General features: G+C 44.1%; 1 protein-coding gene across 1 annotated transcript in view; it reads right to left on the reverse strand.

Annotated features, from left to right (window-relative positions):
- Positions 1-5,236: 5,236 nt before the first annotated feature.
- The window catches only part of COL26A1 (collagen type XXVI alpha 1 chain), a gene marked incomplete at both ends in the record, with an annotated part of 155,673 nt that continues 144,515 nt past the window's right edge, over positions 5,237-16,394 (reverse strand). The window contains 5 exons of the mRNA XM_080357133.1: positions 5,237-5,409; positions 8,690-8,774; positions 9,614-9,658; positions 10,976-11,020; positions 14,677-14,739. Coding sequence (XP_080213259.1) covers positions 5,237-5,409; positions 8,690-8,774; positions 9,614-9,658; positions 10,976-11,020; positions 14,677-14,739 — 411 coding nt within the window. The remainder of the gene's footprint in view (positions 5,410-8,689; positions 8,775-9,613; positions 9,659-10,975; positions 11,021-14,676; positions 14,740-16,394) is intronic.

A 16,394-nucleotide genomic window follows, 5' to 3' on the forward strand; every position in this document is an offset into this window, starting at 1 on the left:
CCCATCCCCAGGCTGTGAGTGCGAGTTCCAAATGCTAAGCCAGGCTGTGGTGGGGTGGGGGGTCACTCCTGGTAACCCTCCCCCGGTCACATCCAACAGGCTGAATGTGGCAAGCAATTCTGACTGCGTGAATGTACGAAAACAACATGGTCAGAGCTGTTCTTACTATAGTGTTAATGTTTGTATGTCTTTAAATAGTAAGCTGTATAGCCACTTGCTGCTGAGCATGTGGTTAATGACGAGTTAACACAGTGTATTGAAAGAGTAACTGTTTATTGTGTTTGCATATATAAACATATATATATTTTCTTTAAAATCAGCTCCTGTTAGAAGTTCAATCTCTTCAATTCTACCATTGATTTTTCTTCTGCTGTGTTAAGCGTTGGAAAAGCGCCGTTTCCCCAGCTGTGATTACAATCAGTGGCCATAATGGCCCAGAGACCAACATGGGCTTGATGCTAATTTGGTGCTTGGCAGACCAGTGCAGCCGCAAACATCCCGAGAAATTAATTTAGCCTTTTATCCAGCAACTCCCAATCTGTACAGTAGTGATTAACAGAACTGCCTTCCCTCAGAGGACTTTTTGCAAGGATAAATCTATCAGAGTTGGAGGTGTTAGGACACAAAACCCAAGATAAATACACCCTGAGAGACCCAGAGAAGTGCTGCATGGGAATGTTTGGCATCCAGTAACCTTGAGTATGTCCTCGTCAGTGATGCAAAGAACCGTATGAAGCAGAGGCCGTGACACTGCGGACGTTTCCCAGTGTTTACAAGACTTTGCCTTTGCTACGCTATTGGTATCTGCATATCTGCCGTGTAATCGGATCAGTGGGGGAAAAAAATTAGCTGTGATTTACATATCTCTTGTTTTTGTAGGATGTAAAAAACAAGTTCAGGAACCAGACCCGTCACACCTCTGACAAAAGCAGCCAAGGCTCACAGGGAGTTAAGCCTCCCTTTGCAAACAGGTAGCTGCATCTAAATGGGTAGTCCTTCCTATCGCAGGAAGGTTAAAAAAGAAAATATAGGTCCCTTACCACATCCTCTGCTAACAGTGTGAATTGTAACATGAGGTGATGACTCTGGGGGAGTCTCCATAAGCCCAGAGGCAAATTCAGCAAAAGCACAAGTGTCTGGAGGAGGCAGATGCCCAAGGGTACCAGGGGATTGCAGGAGTGGCCATTGGGTGGCCATTGCCATCTTAGATCAGCCAACTGGATTTCCTTCAGCTATAAGGAAACTTAGGAGCAGGTGAGACAAATAACAAGAGATTTAATTTACGCTCTGAGGCACTGCAGAATTCTCCCTGGCTTGTTTCCCTGTCATGCAGTCGCCCAGCTCAGCCGTGAGCCCTGTCCTGGTACCAAGGCACAGCTCCTGCAGCACAGTCTGCCGCAGCCAGGTAATGCCTCACTCTGCAGTGCCAAGCAAGATGTTCAAAGCTGACACTGCTTGGCCACTCACTTAGGCTGCTGCAGGAATTAAACTAACCGGACATGTCTCATCTTTGGTTAGTGTGGCTGGGAATGCAGAGTAGTGACCAAGTGCATCCTAGAGACACATCTCAAGCCCTTCCGGAGGGCAGAGGTGCTTGCCGAAGCCGTCCTGCAATAGCTGCAGAAGAGTCAGTCCCATCATGGGTGAGCAGAATGTGAGATTTTGCTTTAGTTAACGAAGGCCTTTTTGCCTCTTCACCCCACAGATGATGACCAGAAGCAGGGTCTTGGTTTTTTTAAAGAGACCTGCAAACATATGGTCAGAGAAAGCTGAGATGGCAGGAAAGAAAAACAGATGCCCTAATTTCAGGATGCAGTTGCTTGAACTTGCTCTGGACTGTGTAAATGCAGGACACCCGACATCAGACTCATTTACAGTATGTTTATTTCTCAGTGCATTACATGAAAGGTCTTTGGTATTTGTGGGTTCTTGAATACTGTTCCCACTCTGCTCTGTAAGAAAATGCTGAATACAAAACATTCCATATACAGTAACAAAACCCATAGCAAATAAGGAGAAATAGATATTTTGAACAATAACATAGCAATATGAAAACAGATAAGTAAACCATGCAAGAGGTGGAACAAACAGGTTGTGTTCACAACAAACATTAGAGCCTGCCATAAATGAGTTCATCATGTCAGATGAGATTTATTCTTGCTCTATGTTAAGAAATTACACATGATTGCAAGATACTGCGTATGGCTGCCCTATAAAAGACCAAATGGTTGTAAAGCTTATTACAATGAGAGAAGCTGAGACCATTTGCACACATAGGAAACACACTGATATAAATAAAAAAATGCTGTGTAAAATAACTAGTGAAAAAGTTAACATTTCCTTCTGTGGATGGAAATGTGCTTTGTGGACAATTATAGCACCTTTGAATTGCCTGGTTTCAATGCAATCACAGAAACTGAGTAGTTTAAACCCCTATACCACTAAACGCCAACATGGAATGTAATCTCGAATAAGACAGAGGCTGTAAATGTGGAGAATGGATTTCCCATCAATTGGATCGAGCAGTAATTCCAGAAGCTGATTGTCTTTTAGAAGCCTTTGTCGCAGTGGTCAGGTTCCTGTATTGAAATAGTTCATTGCAGAGACGGGGAGTGAACCCCAAACTCTCCGGGAGCTGCTCGTGAGCCGTACACTCTGCTCCACTGACAGCAGCACCGTCCATGCTGGACGGAGACCTGGGTCTGATCTCTAGAGCCTGTTCCTGTGACAGTTGATGGCAAAATTACTGTGAAGTTTGGTGGGAGCAGGTGAGGGCTCTTCGCTCTACCTTATTCCCGTTTCCCTGGGTTGCTGTCAATTCTATACAATAAGTGCAAATTAGATACTCTGGAGAGAAGCATTTTCCACCTCCCAGGAGTACCAGATTGCTGGTGAACATCAGGGTGCACGAATAGCAAAGTTTTTTTGGTTGTGCAATGTGCTGCTTCTGGTTCGCTCAAGGCACGGAAAATGTGTTACTACTACCAGAACCAATCCAAGTCAAAAACACATCGGAGCTCAAAGAACATAAAGAATTTCAAAAAAAGTCTTAGGAAAAGGAAGAGGAAAAGAACACACTATGGTATTGCACAGTAGGCATGTAAGATAAAGCACTAAACATTTCAATTAAAATATACTTCTAAATGAGCACGCATTCAGAATAGATCCCCTCTCTAAGTTACATAGATGCGGCAAGATGCATTATATGCCCTGGCTAAAATGAATCTTAGTATCCTGCCCAACATGGAAAATGTGGTTGGAGTGGTTTGCTTAGTCATGAATATCATAAATGTCAGCATGTGAGGCTGTGTTCACCTTTAAAACATAATTGAACTGGGACTGCACAACAGTGTGGTCCAACTCTTGTGTAAGTAGAGAGGAATGAAACGCCAGCTGAGAAAGTCCATTTGGTATAACACAACTGTCCCCCAAATTCAAGATACAGTACCGCATAAGAGAGAGATGGAGCTAAATAAAGCAAGAAGCGTGGGGAGAAAAAAATTACATAGCTCATACAGAAATATGGAAAAGTCAATAATTAAAATGGTTGCAACCCAAACCTTTTTGTCTTGCCAGTAATCCGTTTTAAATAATTTTTAATCCAAAATCCTAGCCAATGTGAAGACTCGACGCGAACGCTCACAGTGCTAATGCGATAGATTTAGTTCAGGGAGACAAACTTGGAGAAAGAAAAATGCCTCTTTCAGTTCAGTGTGAAGGCTGCAAAATGTCACGGACGGGAGACTGGCCCTGTTGTACTCCCTTGTCCCCAAATTCAACCCAGTGAAACTAAATTTTGCCATTTTCCTTTTTAAACATTGCTTTAGTTTAGTTTAGTTCCTGAAATTGCCATGAGGACACTTTCTTAATGTACAGTTTGCTCTTTTCACATGGCTGTATCTTGCACTAGGAACCAGCCAGAATGTGGCCAAATTGCTTGACTTCTGCCATAAGGTGACAAACAGAAACTTTCGTTCTGGGCTAAATTTGAAATAAAAATAAAAGATAAAAAGAAAATAGTACCTTCAGTTCTGTCGATTAGTCTCACCCTTTCTAACAAAATCCCTGTCTTCATGAATGACACCAACTTGTCCGATTTGATTTGCGCAGCAGGTGCAGTGATTCATTTGTCACTGAAGGGCGGGTTCAACTTCTTAACCCTGGAGCTGGGACTTCCCCCAAAATACCAAGTTATTGCAAAAAGTAAAATGACTTTGTATTTAACTCCCAGTGCAAGATAAGCTCTTGACAAGACTAATTCCTCAGGCTGTGGTTTGCTACTACACTGTCTCCAGATTCACATGACAAGGATTCACTGACAAGATAAAAAAGGAACAGCATGAAAACATTTTTCCTTATTCATGTAGGATTAAGAAGCTATTGCAAAATATCCTTTTCTGTGAATAGTTATTGCTACTACTTTAATTAATTATCTTGTATGTATGCACAAGCTGAACACAATATGGGAAAATTCTTGCACAATTCCATCATATCTCGTAGAAACTGCTCTATATTTTCACAGAAACAGTCTAATCTAACCAAAGATAGAGAGCAAATCAATGATGCCATGATCATTTGCATCAGAAGTCCTTGCTAAGGCAACCACAAATAGAAATAATGCCACTCACATGCAATTAGCAACATGAAAAGCCAAGAATTTGATGCTAAAGACCAGAGACTAACCTGAATTTTCAGAGTAAGAGTTTTAAATGTTCTTTGAATTTTACTATTGGTTCTTTGCCTAAAATCCTGGCCTATTGAGGTGGTATCTTCACCTGGAAGTCAGCAAGACACTACCACATGAAATAAAAGCAGATGCCACCAACTATGCCAATGGACAAGGCTAAGGCTTGAGTCTAGGTGGGATTGATTGTCTCAGCCAGTTAAGCAGTGCTTTAACTGAGTAACCTTCAAGGGCAGTGAGTAAACAAGGGGAGGACTAAACTCTTGAGACACAGTCAGGAGGTGTCATTGCTGTAGATAGCTTCTTAGGATACCTGCCATCCGGTATTCCTAAGGCAAGCCAACAAAATCAAGATAAAATGTTCGTAAGACCCTCTCTGAGCTATGGATAAGGTGTTCCCTGCAATTAGGGCGTAGAATTGGCCAGGTGAGGAAACCCAGTTGCCAACACTCCAGCCTCCTACCTACTCCCACTTCATTTGCGCTCTGCAATTAAGCACTGGGATACTGTATCTTTAACTGGTGAACAGGCAGGGAGAACACACAGATGCTCCTACTTCATCCGATTGCTTCTTCTTTTGGCTTCACCGTCATCCAGCAGTGAAGAGAGGATCTGGTAGGCCTGCGGCTGCTGGGGTCCTCCACGCTTGATCTTGATGCTGCTTCGCAGAGGGGAGCCCGGGATCACGTCTTGTCCAGAGCCTGGCTCAATGGAAGACAAAGAGTCTGTAAGGAGAGAAAGTCACGGGAGAGCGCTATTTAACAGGGGACGCTAAGGACAGAGCACGTGGGCCCTCTGAACGATACCTCTTCTGGAAGAGCTGTCGGCCCTCCTGCTGTCTTTCCATCCACCAAGAAACTGTGGAGCTACATGTTTGCTGCCATCACACTACTGCTGTATTAGGTCTCTTCCCTCTGTTCTATCTAAACTCTTTGGGGTAGATACTCTAACTGCACATGGCCCAACAGGCCTTGTTCCCATTCGTGATTCAATTTATAAAGCGCTCTTCATTTATTGATTATAAACTTGCTTGGGCTACAGCTGCTACTCAATATTGCCCACAGATTCCTGTTATTGAAGGCTGAGGCCAAGTGGTCACCGGGAGGTGATTCTCCTGAGGGTTTAAATACCATTAAATACCACTCCTTGTAAAGGAGACACTGAAAAGATTGAACAAAAGGACTGATCCACCTTAGGCTACAGACAAACTAGCAATAAAGCTGGGAATAAACATGAGTTGTCCATTCTCCCAGAGTCTCATGGTGACGCACACCTCCTCCTCCTGCAGCCTCCTGCCCTACGAAGCTAAATATTCATTTGGCTACGGCCACTCTTCTATTTCCCAGCAGTCAGCCACAAATGCTGATAACTCAGTGCTGCCTCATCATTTCTAACGCCCCAGTTTCTTCTTCCTTTTGCCTTCGGAGCTGGACATTTGCACGTTTCCCTGCCAAGAGCCCAACCTCACAAGCCAGACACCCAGCCTTGGTCTGATCCCATGAGGCAGCGTTTCTGTTTCAAGTGAGTGTTTGGCTGCCGGAGGGTTTGTGCTGCCAGACTTTGGGCTTTCACGTGTCCTGCTGGGCCAGAGAATCTCAAACCAGCCTCCCGTTGCAGAGAAGGGGTTTGTTTGCTGGTATGTTTTGCCTTGTTGCTTGGGTGGCTGTGGGTTTGGAAACCACACTGATTATGAAGTTTCTTGGGAAAATGAGAGCATGGGATTGGCATTTCTGCGTGGGGCTTTAAAGCTGGGCTGAGTCAGGCTGCCCAGGAACCTGCGGTCAAATCCTTAACACCTACGGTGGGAACACGACCAGAGAGTTGGTGCTGCGTGATCTAAACCTGTGTGATGCCTTTCAGTGCAGGGAGGTCTGGGCTTCTTAATAAGATTCTCCTTTCTTATTTTATGGGGGTTTTTTTTAACCATATGCGCATACAGGGATGAATATAATTGCACAAAGAAAAAATGCTTTACTTTCAAAGTTCTCTTTCTAAACAGTATATCTTATGTTGTAGAATTGAACTATCTCAAAAGCACAGAGTAAAAATATAATAATCTATAGTCATTGGATAAAAAAAGAACTATTTAAAGTCACACAATATAGGTGTTTAAATATAGCTTAACTACACTGTACTATTAAGAAACATCCATTTTTGCTGATGCAGCTACACTGGTATAGAAGTACACATGGGTATAAATAACTTACCTCCATCCCAAGCAGTAACAGAAAATATGTTTATGTCAGTAGAAATGGTTTGCCAAAATGACAGTTTCAAAATAAGAACCGCACATATCTTGTTGCCGCTGTATTACCAAACAATGTTAAAAATAGGTAAACTAGGCAGCTCTGCAGGCGCAAAACTGCATGTATCCCCCGGTCCAAGCCCTGGCATCTGTACAGGCTTCCTGAAGAGCTGGCTTGTTTGCTTTTTACCAGTATAAATGAAGGTAAAAAGTTAAAAACAATGGACAGCTGGGCCCTGGGTCCTGTAAACACACTACGCTGTGCCATGGACTGGGTTCCCCTCCTCGTACCCGGGAACACCGTGGCTGGGCATGGATCACAGCCCGTAACCCAGTGGGCATCTGCCTTGTATCTCCACCATCCCAGAACACAGATAAAAACATCTCCTCCTGCCCTCGGTCTATAAAAATCCAATGAAAATATGAAGCAAAGTAGGATTAACGCAGAGGTAAGGTCAGGGTGACTGTGGTTAAATCACGGGTTTGTGATTCAAGATTTCCCAAAAAGCTTAAGCTGTTGCTGCCTATTGCTCTTGGAAATAGTGCTTTGGGCCTCTAAAGGACATGTGGCCACTGAAGAGCAGTGCAGCCAGCTCAGCCATAGGACACAGCACTTGCACTGACACTGCTCTGGCTCTGATGTGCCCAACAGCATTTTCTTTTTAGCACCGTGCTGGCCCCAGAAGGGGCCTGTGGGCTCTCAATCAGAGGCTGCTTTACTGCACAGCAAGAGATGTGCTTTAAGTCACTTGCCTAGGAATTGCCAGACATTTTAGCTACTAAACATTTTAATAAGCTAAATCAATATCCAAAGGCCATTTCATTATAAAAGTGGATGTCGATCTGAAGGAAGGTGTGAGCAGCTCGATTTACGAGCAAGGCCAGGAATGAGGTTCCATGTGTCAGGGAGAGCATAAGAAAGAAAAGTGCTGTGGGACTCAGTACCACGGAACAGACTTGTTTCTCACAGCTGGGGATGGTAGATCCAAACAACATTTTGCCTCTACCATGTTTCTGAAAGAGGAGAAATTGGCACAGCAACTTTTGGCAGCTGTGAGAGAATTGAGACTCAAGTACCCCAAAGGGAGAAGCCTGATCTGTGACAATCGCATGAGCCCATACTCTGATTAAGGGAAGAAAACACTCACTGAGGGTTGATACCACACACCTGTAGCAGTGGTCGAGAGCAAACAGCCTCAACAGAAAACTTAAAATCTAACTGAATGAAGAACATGTGAGACTTTCTTTAAATCTGATTGTGAAAATAGGTTTTATGTAAGTTATAATCACAAGACATTCAGGAATCACTGGTTTTCAGGGTAGCATGGTAGCACTGTTTGGGCTTTCTCTGTAAAATATAATGCTACACAGGGCAAGGGCCTCGGTGTTAAAGTCACTTGGAAGACACTATTAACAGGATTAAATGATCTGGCCTAAAGACTTGAACAAGCAGCTCCCTGGGAAGCTGGTAGATGATCTGTGCCACATGGCTTGAGCTGCTGCTCGTGACTTGGCTTTTTGATTGTAATAAAAAGTATTGTGGGGGTCACTTCACCTGCTACTGTAAAGCCAGAGAAACCACTGCAGTTAGTGGAAGCTCTAGGTCCTCAACAGTTCTAAGCATCCTTTTAGTTTTGAAAACCTGGCTTTAATAGATACTAGACAGACAGTTTAGGAGACTGGGAGGATGTTTAACCATCAAGTAGCTGCCTGAACAGAACCCCCACTTGTCTAGAAAAGAAAACCTTAGCGACACTTACCATGAATTCCTATCATGTGCTCAAGAATTAGTACCCTCTCAGCTAAAATCTTCAGAGCTTCTCGAAGTTGCTGAACACCTTCCCCCTGCAAGAGGAAAAAGAAAACTAACATTAGTATATGTTGCAGAATAGGCTTCTTGTTCATAATGTTGCTTCCATAATGCCAAACTATGCAGTGTGAATGTTTAAAAAAGAAAAGATGTAAAAGGTGAGATAAACTGCAAGAGTTAAGTAGGAACGCAGGAGAAAACTCTGATTAAAAAAAGCTCCTCAGTTGTATTCTGTGTTTGCAGAGCCTCTGACCCAAAGCCAAGCTTTTCAGTTTGGTTCCTGCTTCTGCAGTGGGCCAAACCCAGGGTGTATGTTCCTGCCAAACCTTTATCCTGTGCAGCTCAAGTTATGCTGAGCTACCTGGAGGACAGGTTTTACTCTTAGCTGACATTTACGCTGTCCATCAGTGAGTTACCTGGGCTTTGTCTTTGCTGTTACACCAGGAAGCTGGGACACATGGCTGCCACCTTCTTGTCGCTCCCTTATTAACTGGGCAAGCAGAGGTGTGAGAGGTCCAACTCTCTCTACACATGTAGTTTGATCTCTTCTGGGAGTCTGTTCCTGAGTGTTTGGGAGGGACAGTGTAGGGGTAATTCCCTACCCTGTAGCAGTTCTGTGTGGTACAACAACCACTGGGGACTGCAGAGGTGTTCAGAGAGCATGGAGAGAAGGGCAGCTGACAACAAGGACAAGGAAGCCTCAAAGACCAGGATTTCTAGCAGGTGTTAAGCTCATACCCAAGGTTCATGTCATGGCTTGCTCTGCACTTTTAACTGTGGACAGGACCTTCACCCTCCATAAACCAGCCTGCCACAGGGAATATGATTGAAGCACAGTAAAGAGATAAAAAAGAAAGTAAAACAATGTGCTTACATCAGTGCCTTTGTCACCTTCCTCACCCTTCTTCCCTGGTTCACCCTAAAACAAAGAAAGAGCAATTTGTTTTCACGTGACTGGCTCTGTCCAGGATCACTTGCATCCCTTCCCTCCAAAGGAACAATATAAAGGCAGAAGCGTTTCACCAGTAGAAAACAAACAGGCCAAAGTGCTCTTGTGAGCTCTGTCCTGTCCCCCATCAGCTTCCCAGGAGCTCATCACCATTTCTAACACTGATGGACTTGGCCAGGAGTGCCCAGCTGCAGGAGGGACTGGCTGCTATCGCCTGGACCCGCAACAAGACTATATAGATCTCATGAAGCTCTCCATGAGCAATGCTTCAGGCTAAAACACTGAGATAAAAATACTGCTCCCTGCCCCCCCCAAACATGCACGTGTTCATCTTTGATGTATAACAGAAAATCTTCCATTCCGCTTTCATTAATTAGTCACATCACTTTCTGCTTCTGAAGATGCTCATTAAGCTTTCCTTGAACAAAGATCCCTGTGTGCTGTGAACGTCGGTCTGGTGTTCCCCCCAACCAGAAGTTCATGCATTTCCCAAAGAACAGATGACACGGAGACATTAAACCACAAACTAAAACATAAGGTTAACAAACTGGTGAATGAAATAGTGTGGAAATGCCTGTGCTCCTCCAGCTTGTTGGACATCCCTGAGATACTTGCATAGGAGTAGGTATGGGAGGAAGGACTGAAGAAAAGGTTGGGTGAATTGTATGAAACGATGAGGTAGAACTAAGGAAGAGAGAAGAGAAACCTCCCAGAGGACCTGTGACCTCTCTGGATGCTGCCAGTCACAAAACCCAGCTTGCTCCACTAGCTGACTTTGAGCCAACCTTCATCTCCACCAGTTTGTTTGCACTCTAGGCATGTGTGCCAGTGCAGACATCTCCTGTGTGCATCTGTTCAGGTATTGCCAAGAAATCATTTGGAGACATCTCTTAATCTCACTCAAGGGCTTCCAGCTCAGCTTGGCAGACCAAGGTGCAAAGAGGGAGCTAAGAGCAGCTGATGTACTTTGGGTTGTTTGGCTGTGCCAGGAACCTCAGGGGGCAGGGAGGGGGCTCTGGCTGCCCAAGTTTGGCTGGAGGGGGCCTGCCAGCAAAGCACAGCTCTACGGACGCGCTGCCTTCCCGACTGCGGCATTTCGGCACTGCGCTCAACATGCGGGAGGACAACGTTTCATTCGCAGAGGAATGCGTTAGGATGAGGTTGCCTGTTGCACAAATGTCTGAGCTGGAGACAGTTGCCCTGCAGTCCAACTCGGTGGTATTTATGGTGCCAGGGGCGCACCAAACCCAGCTGAGTCTTGCACACCCCCGCAAGTGCATCACTTACAGGAAATCCCTTAATGCCCCTCTCTCCAGTCAGACCTGCTTGCCCCTGTTGGAAATAAAGTAAGTGTCATTAGGAGATGTTTCTTCCATTTGACAAGAACATAGTGTAATTTTTACTAGTGGAATTAAGATGGCTTAATGAAAAACCTTACACTTGGGATAATATGAAAAAATTCCTCTCCCTTGACATTATCACTTAGAGACAGCAAAAGGGGGTCATGGTTTTCTGTCAAGTCTCAGCTCCAAATCCCATCACACTTTGGAGAAGTTTGGTTTGATACAGAGCTGCTCAGCTCACTACCCTCTCAGTAAGACGATTAACAATTTTTTGAACTTTACAGCAGTCAGTTACATTATGCCAGGAAGGAATTTGGCTGGAGATTTGTTTCTTACAAAGATGCCACATTCTTCTCTCTAGTAAAACTGATGGGCTGATGGTGCCCCAGACAGCACCCGGAGCCCAGGACTCCCACAGAGCACTGATTTAATCTGCCTCCTGCTCCACACATATCCCCGCGTTAACCCCAACAGCTACTGATCAAAACACACCTACAATATTTTGGTTGGTTTGTTTTTCCTGCTGTGCTAATTTTCACCTTGTTCTCCGTGGTGTTTGTTTTTTATTTTAAAACAGAAACATTTTGAAATGCTACGTGTTGGTTTGGGGCAGAATGAAACAGCATGGAACTGAGCATCTTTTTCCCCCTCTTTTCCTGCACAGGGCTGGTTTCCCACCCTGGAGCACGCTGGGGCAGGACACAACCCCGGACTGGGAGACCAGACAGAGATTATTTAAAGGAAAAGCAGGAGCTTGGGGGGAGGTGGCAAAATTTAAAAGCATCTTCAGAAACCCATTGATGAAAGAACCACATATTTAACCTTGCTCTTCTCCCCTAGACACACACAGAAACAAACCCATCCTTTTTTTTTCCCCAACAAAACTACCTAGCTGGCGGCAGCTTTTTGTATTATTTGCCAGAAAGCTTTGTGGGTTTTTTTTGCCAGGTGCTTTGTTTTTGTGTCCATCAAACTGCTGCTTTGTATAAAACCAATGGGCCTTGGGCATCTACAAAACACAAGTAAGTACAGAGAGCTGAGGGGGCTCGCGAGCACCAGACAAAGGCCCGTATTGACATGATGAGCGCTGAGAAGAAAACCCAATTTGTGAGGTTCTCTGAGCATCTTCAAAGGCAAATACTTGGATTCTGCACTGGAGGGCGCGAGGCCTGTGAAAAAGCACAGGCAAGCGGCAAATCACGGAGAGGAGACAAAATAACGCACAGAAAATACATAAACAGGCTGTTCTCTATGTCCAGGGGGGACAGGAAAGGATGTTACCAGCTTAAAGGAGATCAAAAGATATTTAGGCTGGGTGTTAGAAATATCTGTTATCCCAGCACCTCTGACTGCTGCCGGGACATGATGTGGTGTGTCCCTCTCTGGCGCTGCGTAAGAAGAAGATGCTGGTGAGTGGGACACGTACAGATGTGCCAGCCAGGGGCGGCTCAGACTGCCGCAGGTCACCTCTACATCTCTTCTTTCTGAGATGAGGCAGGAAGAATGTCTAATAACATCTTCTCAAATCTCAATAGACATTGTAAACCCCACTCCGCTTGTCTTTGCAGCTGCACAGCTCCTCCGCTCTGTGTAAGACCAGCTCTAATTTGTATCCACCAAACCCAAAATTGCAGCGTGTGGTTGTCAAAACCAGCACTCAAATCCACACTCGCAAAAGACAAAAAGCACACAGAACATCCTACAGAAATTCTGCCAGAAAAAGCAATTGGCTTCGCTTTCCATGCTAACACAGGAAGGACAGAAAATAGAATTTTTCTATTTAGCGAGACATTCTGATATTTTAAAATCTCATTTGTTCCAAATCTAGATGCAGAGTTGCAATTCTGCATAGCTAACAAGGAGGGAACAAAATCAAATCCAAAGGATTTGTCTGTACTGAATGGACGCAGCGCAACAAAGCTTTTGTTTCAAAATAAGTCTAGTGTTAGCAATATGGTCAACCACAAACTAATGGAAAATGTTAAATGAATCACTAAGGAAGAGCTCTTATCAGTTTCCTGGATGGAAACTTGATACTTTGCCACAAACCATGCCTTGTTTGGTTTTTTAATGAAAATAAACGTGTAATGGCTATGAGCTGCAGTTGGTAACCTGCGCTGAATCTTATCAGTTAAGGTTTTGCTCTCTATCAAAATCTTAAATTCTAGTCCCAGAAATGTATCAGTCTCTAATCTATCAGTAAAACAAATGCACTCCCAAAGTGGCTGAACTGCACAAGGAAACTTACTAAAAAATAATCCTAACAGTCACTTCAAATGGCTTCTGTCTTTCAGGGAGCTGAAAGTCATTTCTTACAAAAGAACAGGGGCCAAGCACCCTACACAACGTGCAAAGATACTAAAATAAACCGGAGCATTTTAAAAGCACGTGCTCCATCCCCAGATATCCCTGCTCCTTGGCATGGGGTGCTCAGGAGGGGATGGAACCAGCCACCTGGACTTGCTCTCCTTGCACACAGGCTGGACAGAGGAACGCAGCTTCAGTCACTGGTTGTTTCATTAATTTGAGAAGTCATCAAATTGGAGTTAACTAATTTGTCTTTGTCTGTCTTGGTGTTTCAGACATCCGCTGTCTTATGGATTGGAAGAGTGAGCAGAAGCGAAGAAGAGGAGATGCAATTGCATGGGGGAAGCACGTTGTCTCGAGCCACCCCTGGACAGGTGGTGACCTCCATGCTCACCTCCATCTTTGTGACCATGAAAGCGGCACTTGGCAGAAAAGGAAACTCATTTCCTGCAGCTGCGGGACAAGGTGCTGTCAATGCAGCCACCACTGCAGATGTCCATCATTTTAGAGGTACCATCCAATACTTTTCTCCTTACCTTTCTTCCTTTGACTCTGCTTCACACTAGGGTTTAATTGCTGAATGATCCTCCACCACGTACCACATTCTCAAATGACTTTGTGCCCCTAATGTCTCTCACAGGAGCGTTCAAAGGCAGTGGCCTTTTGGAGAGTGTGCTGAACAGAAGCAGCTGAAGGCCCAAATGCCACTTTGAAGCCCTTCCCAGTGCTTGGATTCTGGACTGGGAATCTGACAGATTTATGTCCTTGTTTGATTTTTCTCTGGTATTTCCTAAACTTCACCAGCTTGGAAGTAACATTCAAACAGCACTTCTTTCTATGCTTAGTTATTAGCACTTGACAACCCAATCAAGGACTGAGGTATAGCACATAAACAAATTAAGAACATGATTTCACATAAACATATTATGAACATGATTTCAATTTTCCAAATATATTAAGAAGATCTTTTGACCTGGGGAATAGGTTTGGTTCAGGAAAGGCATGATGAGCTTTTACTGCTTTATTACCATAGAAGGAAGAGTTCAGTGAGATCACTCAAAGTACTACAGCTAAAGAGCTTTGGTTGGTGCAAGGAAGTTGTTCTCCACCAGCCTTTATATACCACATATTTGCTATCTGAATCTCTTTAGGAACACCAGACTTTGCAAGCAATTCAACCCTTTACAGTAAACCCTCATCTTGGTTCTTGCAGAAGACCTAGAAACTTTACATTTAAAATTATTAATGGTTGTAGTCCCACAGAATTGGAAAGACCTATGCTGTATGGAATTTCTGAGACATCACCCTGGGAATCTCTTCATGTGTGTAAAACCTTACTCGCTCTCCTCGGTCTCCTTTGGAGCCTTTTGGCCCGGGTTGTCCTGGAGAGCCCGGTAAGCCCTAGAAGAGATGAGAACAAGAAGGAATTAATTTCCACTGTGCCTCTTTTGTGTAGGTGAAGTGAACACAATTCCCAATGATCCTTAGCTCCTGAAAACCTCGTACACCCATTAAGCAATTGGGATGGATTCTCTTTTACCCTCAAGCAACAACAATGGAAACTCTGTCTGCAAACATCCCGAGCCCTATAGTTTCTGTGTATTTGGGTCTTTTGGGGTCTTTTAAGACACTGCAGACTACTGCTCTAACATTTTTAAGGGACCAGTATGAGAGGATAGTTCTTGCTGTCAGTTACCAAGAGTAAATTAATACACAGATAGTATGGCTAGCTTAAAAATCCCCACTGCTTTCCCCCTCTTCATAATTGCCTCAGTGGGTGGCATGAGTAAGCATACATACCTGAAAATTAATTGGATTGTGCAGTGGAAATTATTTTGAAGCTATTCACTCACCCTAATAAACAATTTTCAAATTAAGCCCAATCTCTACTAATAATTTTGCTCCCTGGGTTGAATAAATCTATAAAACAGTCACCAACGGATAAGAAGGATGTAGTCTTCAGATTTCTACTAATTGAACAGCTTTGCAGAAATCAATCCAAATTCCTAACTTATCCACCCAGTGAAGCCACAGCTATAATATAAACCAGAGACAGGGAGAGAACAATATTGTTTGTTTATATGTGCCATGCCAGCTCCCCACGACCACGTGCAAGACGTTTTTATCCACCTCAAGCGACTTGCACATCACCTTGGAGGCTGCAGCAAAAGAGGCCACTGCTCCAACCTGCCCAGAAACCCCCACCTCTCAGCACCCAGAGACTTGGGCTTGCTAGGCACAGCTGTGAGGAGCCTCAACATTTAGTTAAGTGGCCCAACAAGACTGGATAGAAGTTTTCAAAGGGTCTAAAGGAGGAAAACTCTCCCAGTTCCAGCCGGGAGGCAGCGATGCTCACCATTAACATGCTGCTCCCTGCCTGCAGCGCCCCCAGCTCAGCGCCAAGGCGCACAATGACCCGGCCTCCAGTTCAGCCACGTCTCCCCTGGGCCCACAAAAGATTCAGAAACTCAGGCCTGGTTTGGGAGGTTACTAGCGCTGTCAGATGAGGTGGGGAACAAACTAGACTTGGCCCTAAGTCCAACAGGCAGCATGAAAAAAGCTTAAGTGTCCATAAGCATCCTTTGCTCTTGACAGCTCTCAACAATGACATTCAAGAACACTGAATTCCACAAATCTGTTGTAAACAATAAAAGATTTATAATGTGTGCTGCATGTGAAAAAGCCAGACTCCACTACAGAACCTACTTATGAATTGTGAATTACCTTATATTTAATCATGTTAAACTGCATCTGCCATTTTGCTGCCAGATTTCCCACTGTGTTCATATATATCTGGTATTCCTCATCGTTCTCCAGAGCATTCACTAATTGAAATTATTCTGCTACACTGGCAAACTTTCACTAACCAGCTGTCCATTGCTTCTTCAAAGTGATTAATAAACACATAGCAAAAATCTCCTTTCTCTAATGCCCAGCAATTCCAAACCTCCTATCAGGTTCTAAGTTACATCCCTCTGCTAAACTACTTAACCTTTCTCTCTCTGTGCTCTTCAGTCGCTTTTATCTCTTTAGTCATGTTAGATTCCTTTGAAATA

This window comes from Nesoenas mayeri (genome assembly GCF_963082525.1).
Source record: "Nesoenas mayeri genome assembly, chromosome: 20".
Taxonomy (NCBI): Eukaryota; Metazoa; Chordata; class Aves; order Columbiformes; family Columbidae; genus Nesoenas; species Nesoenas mayeri.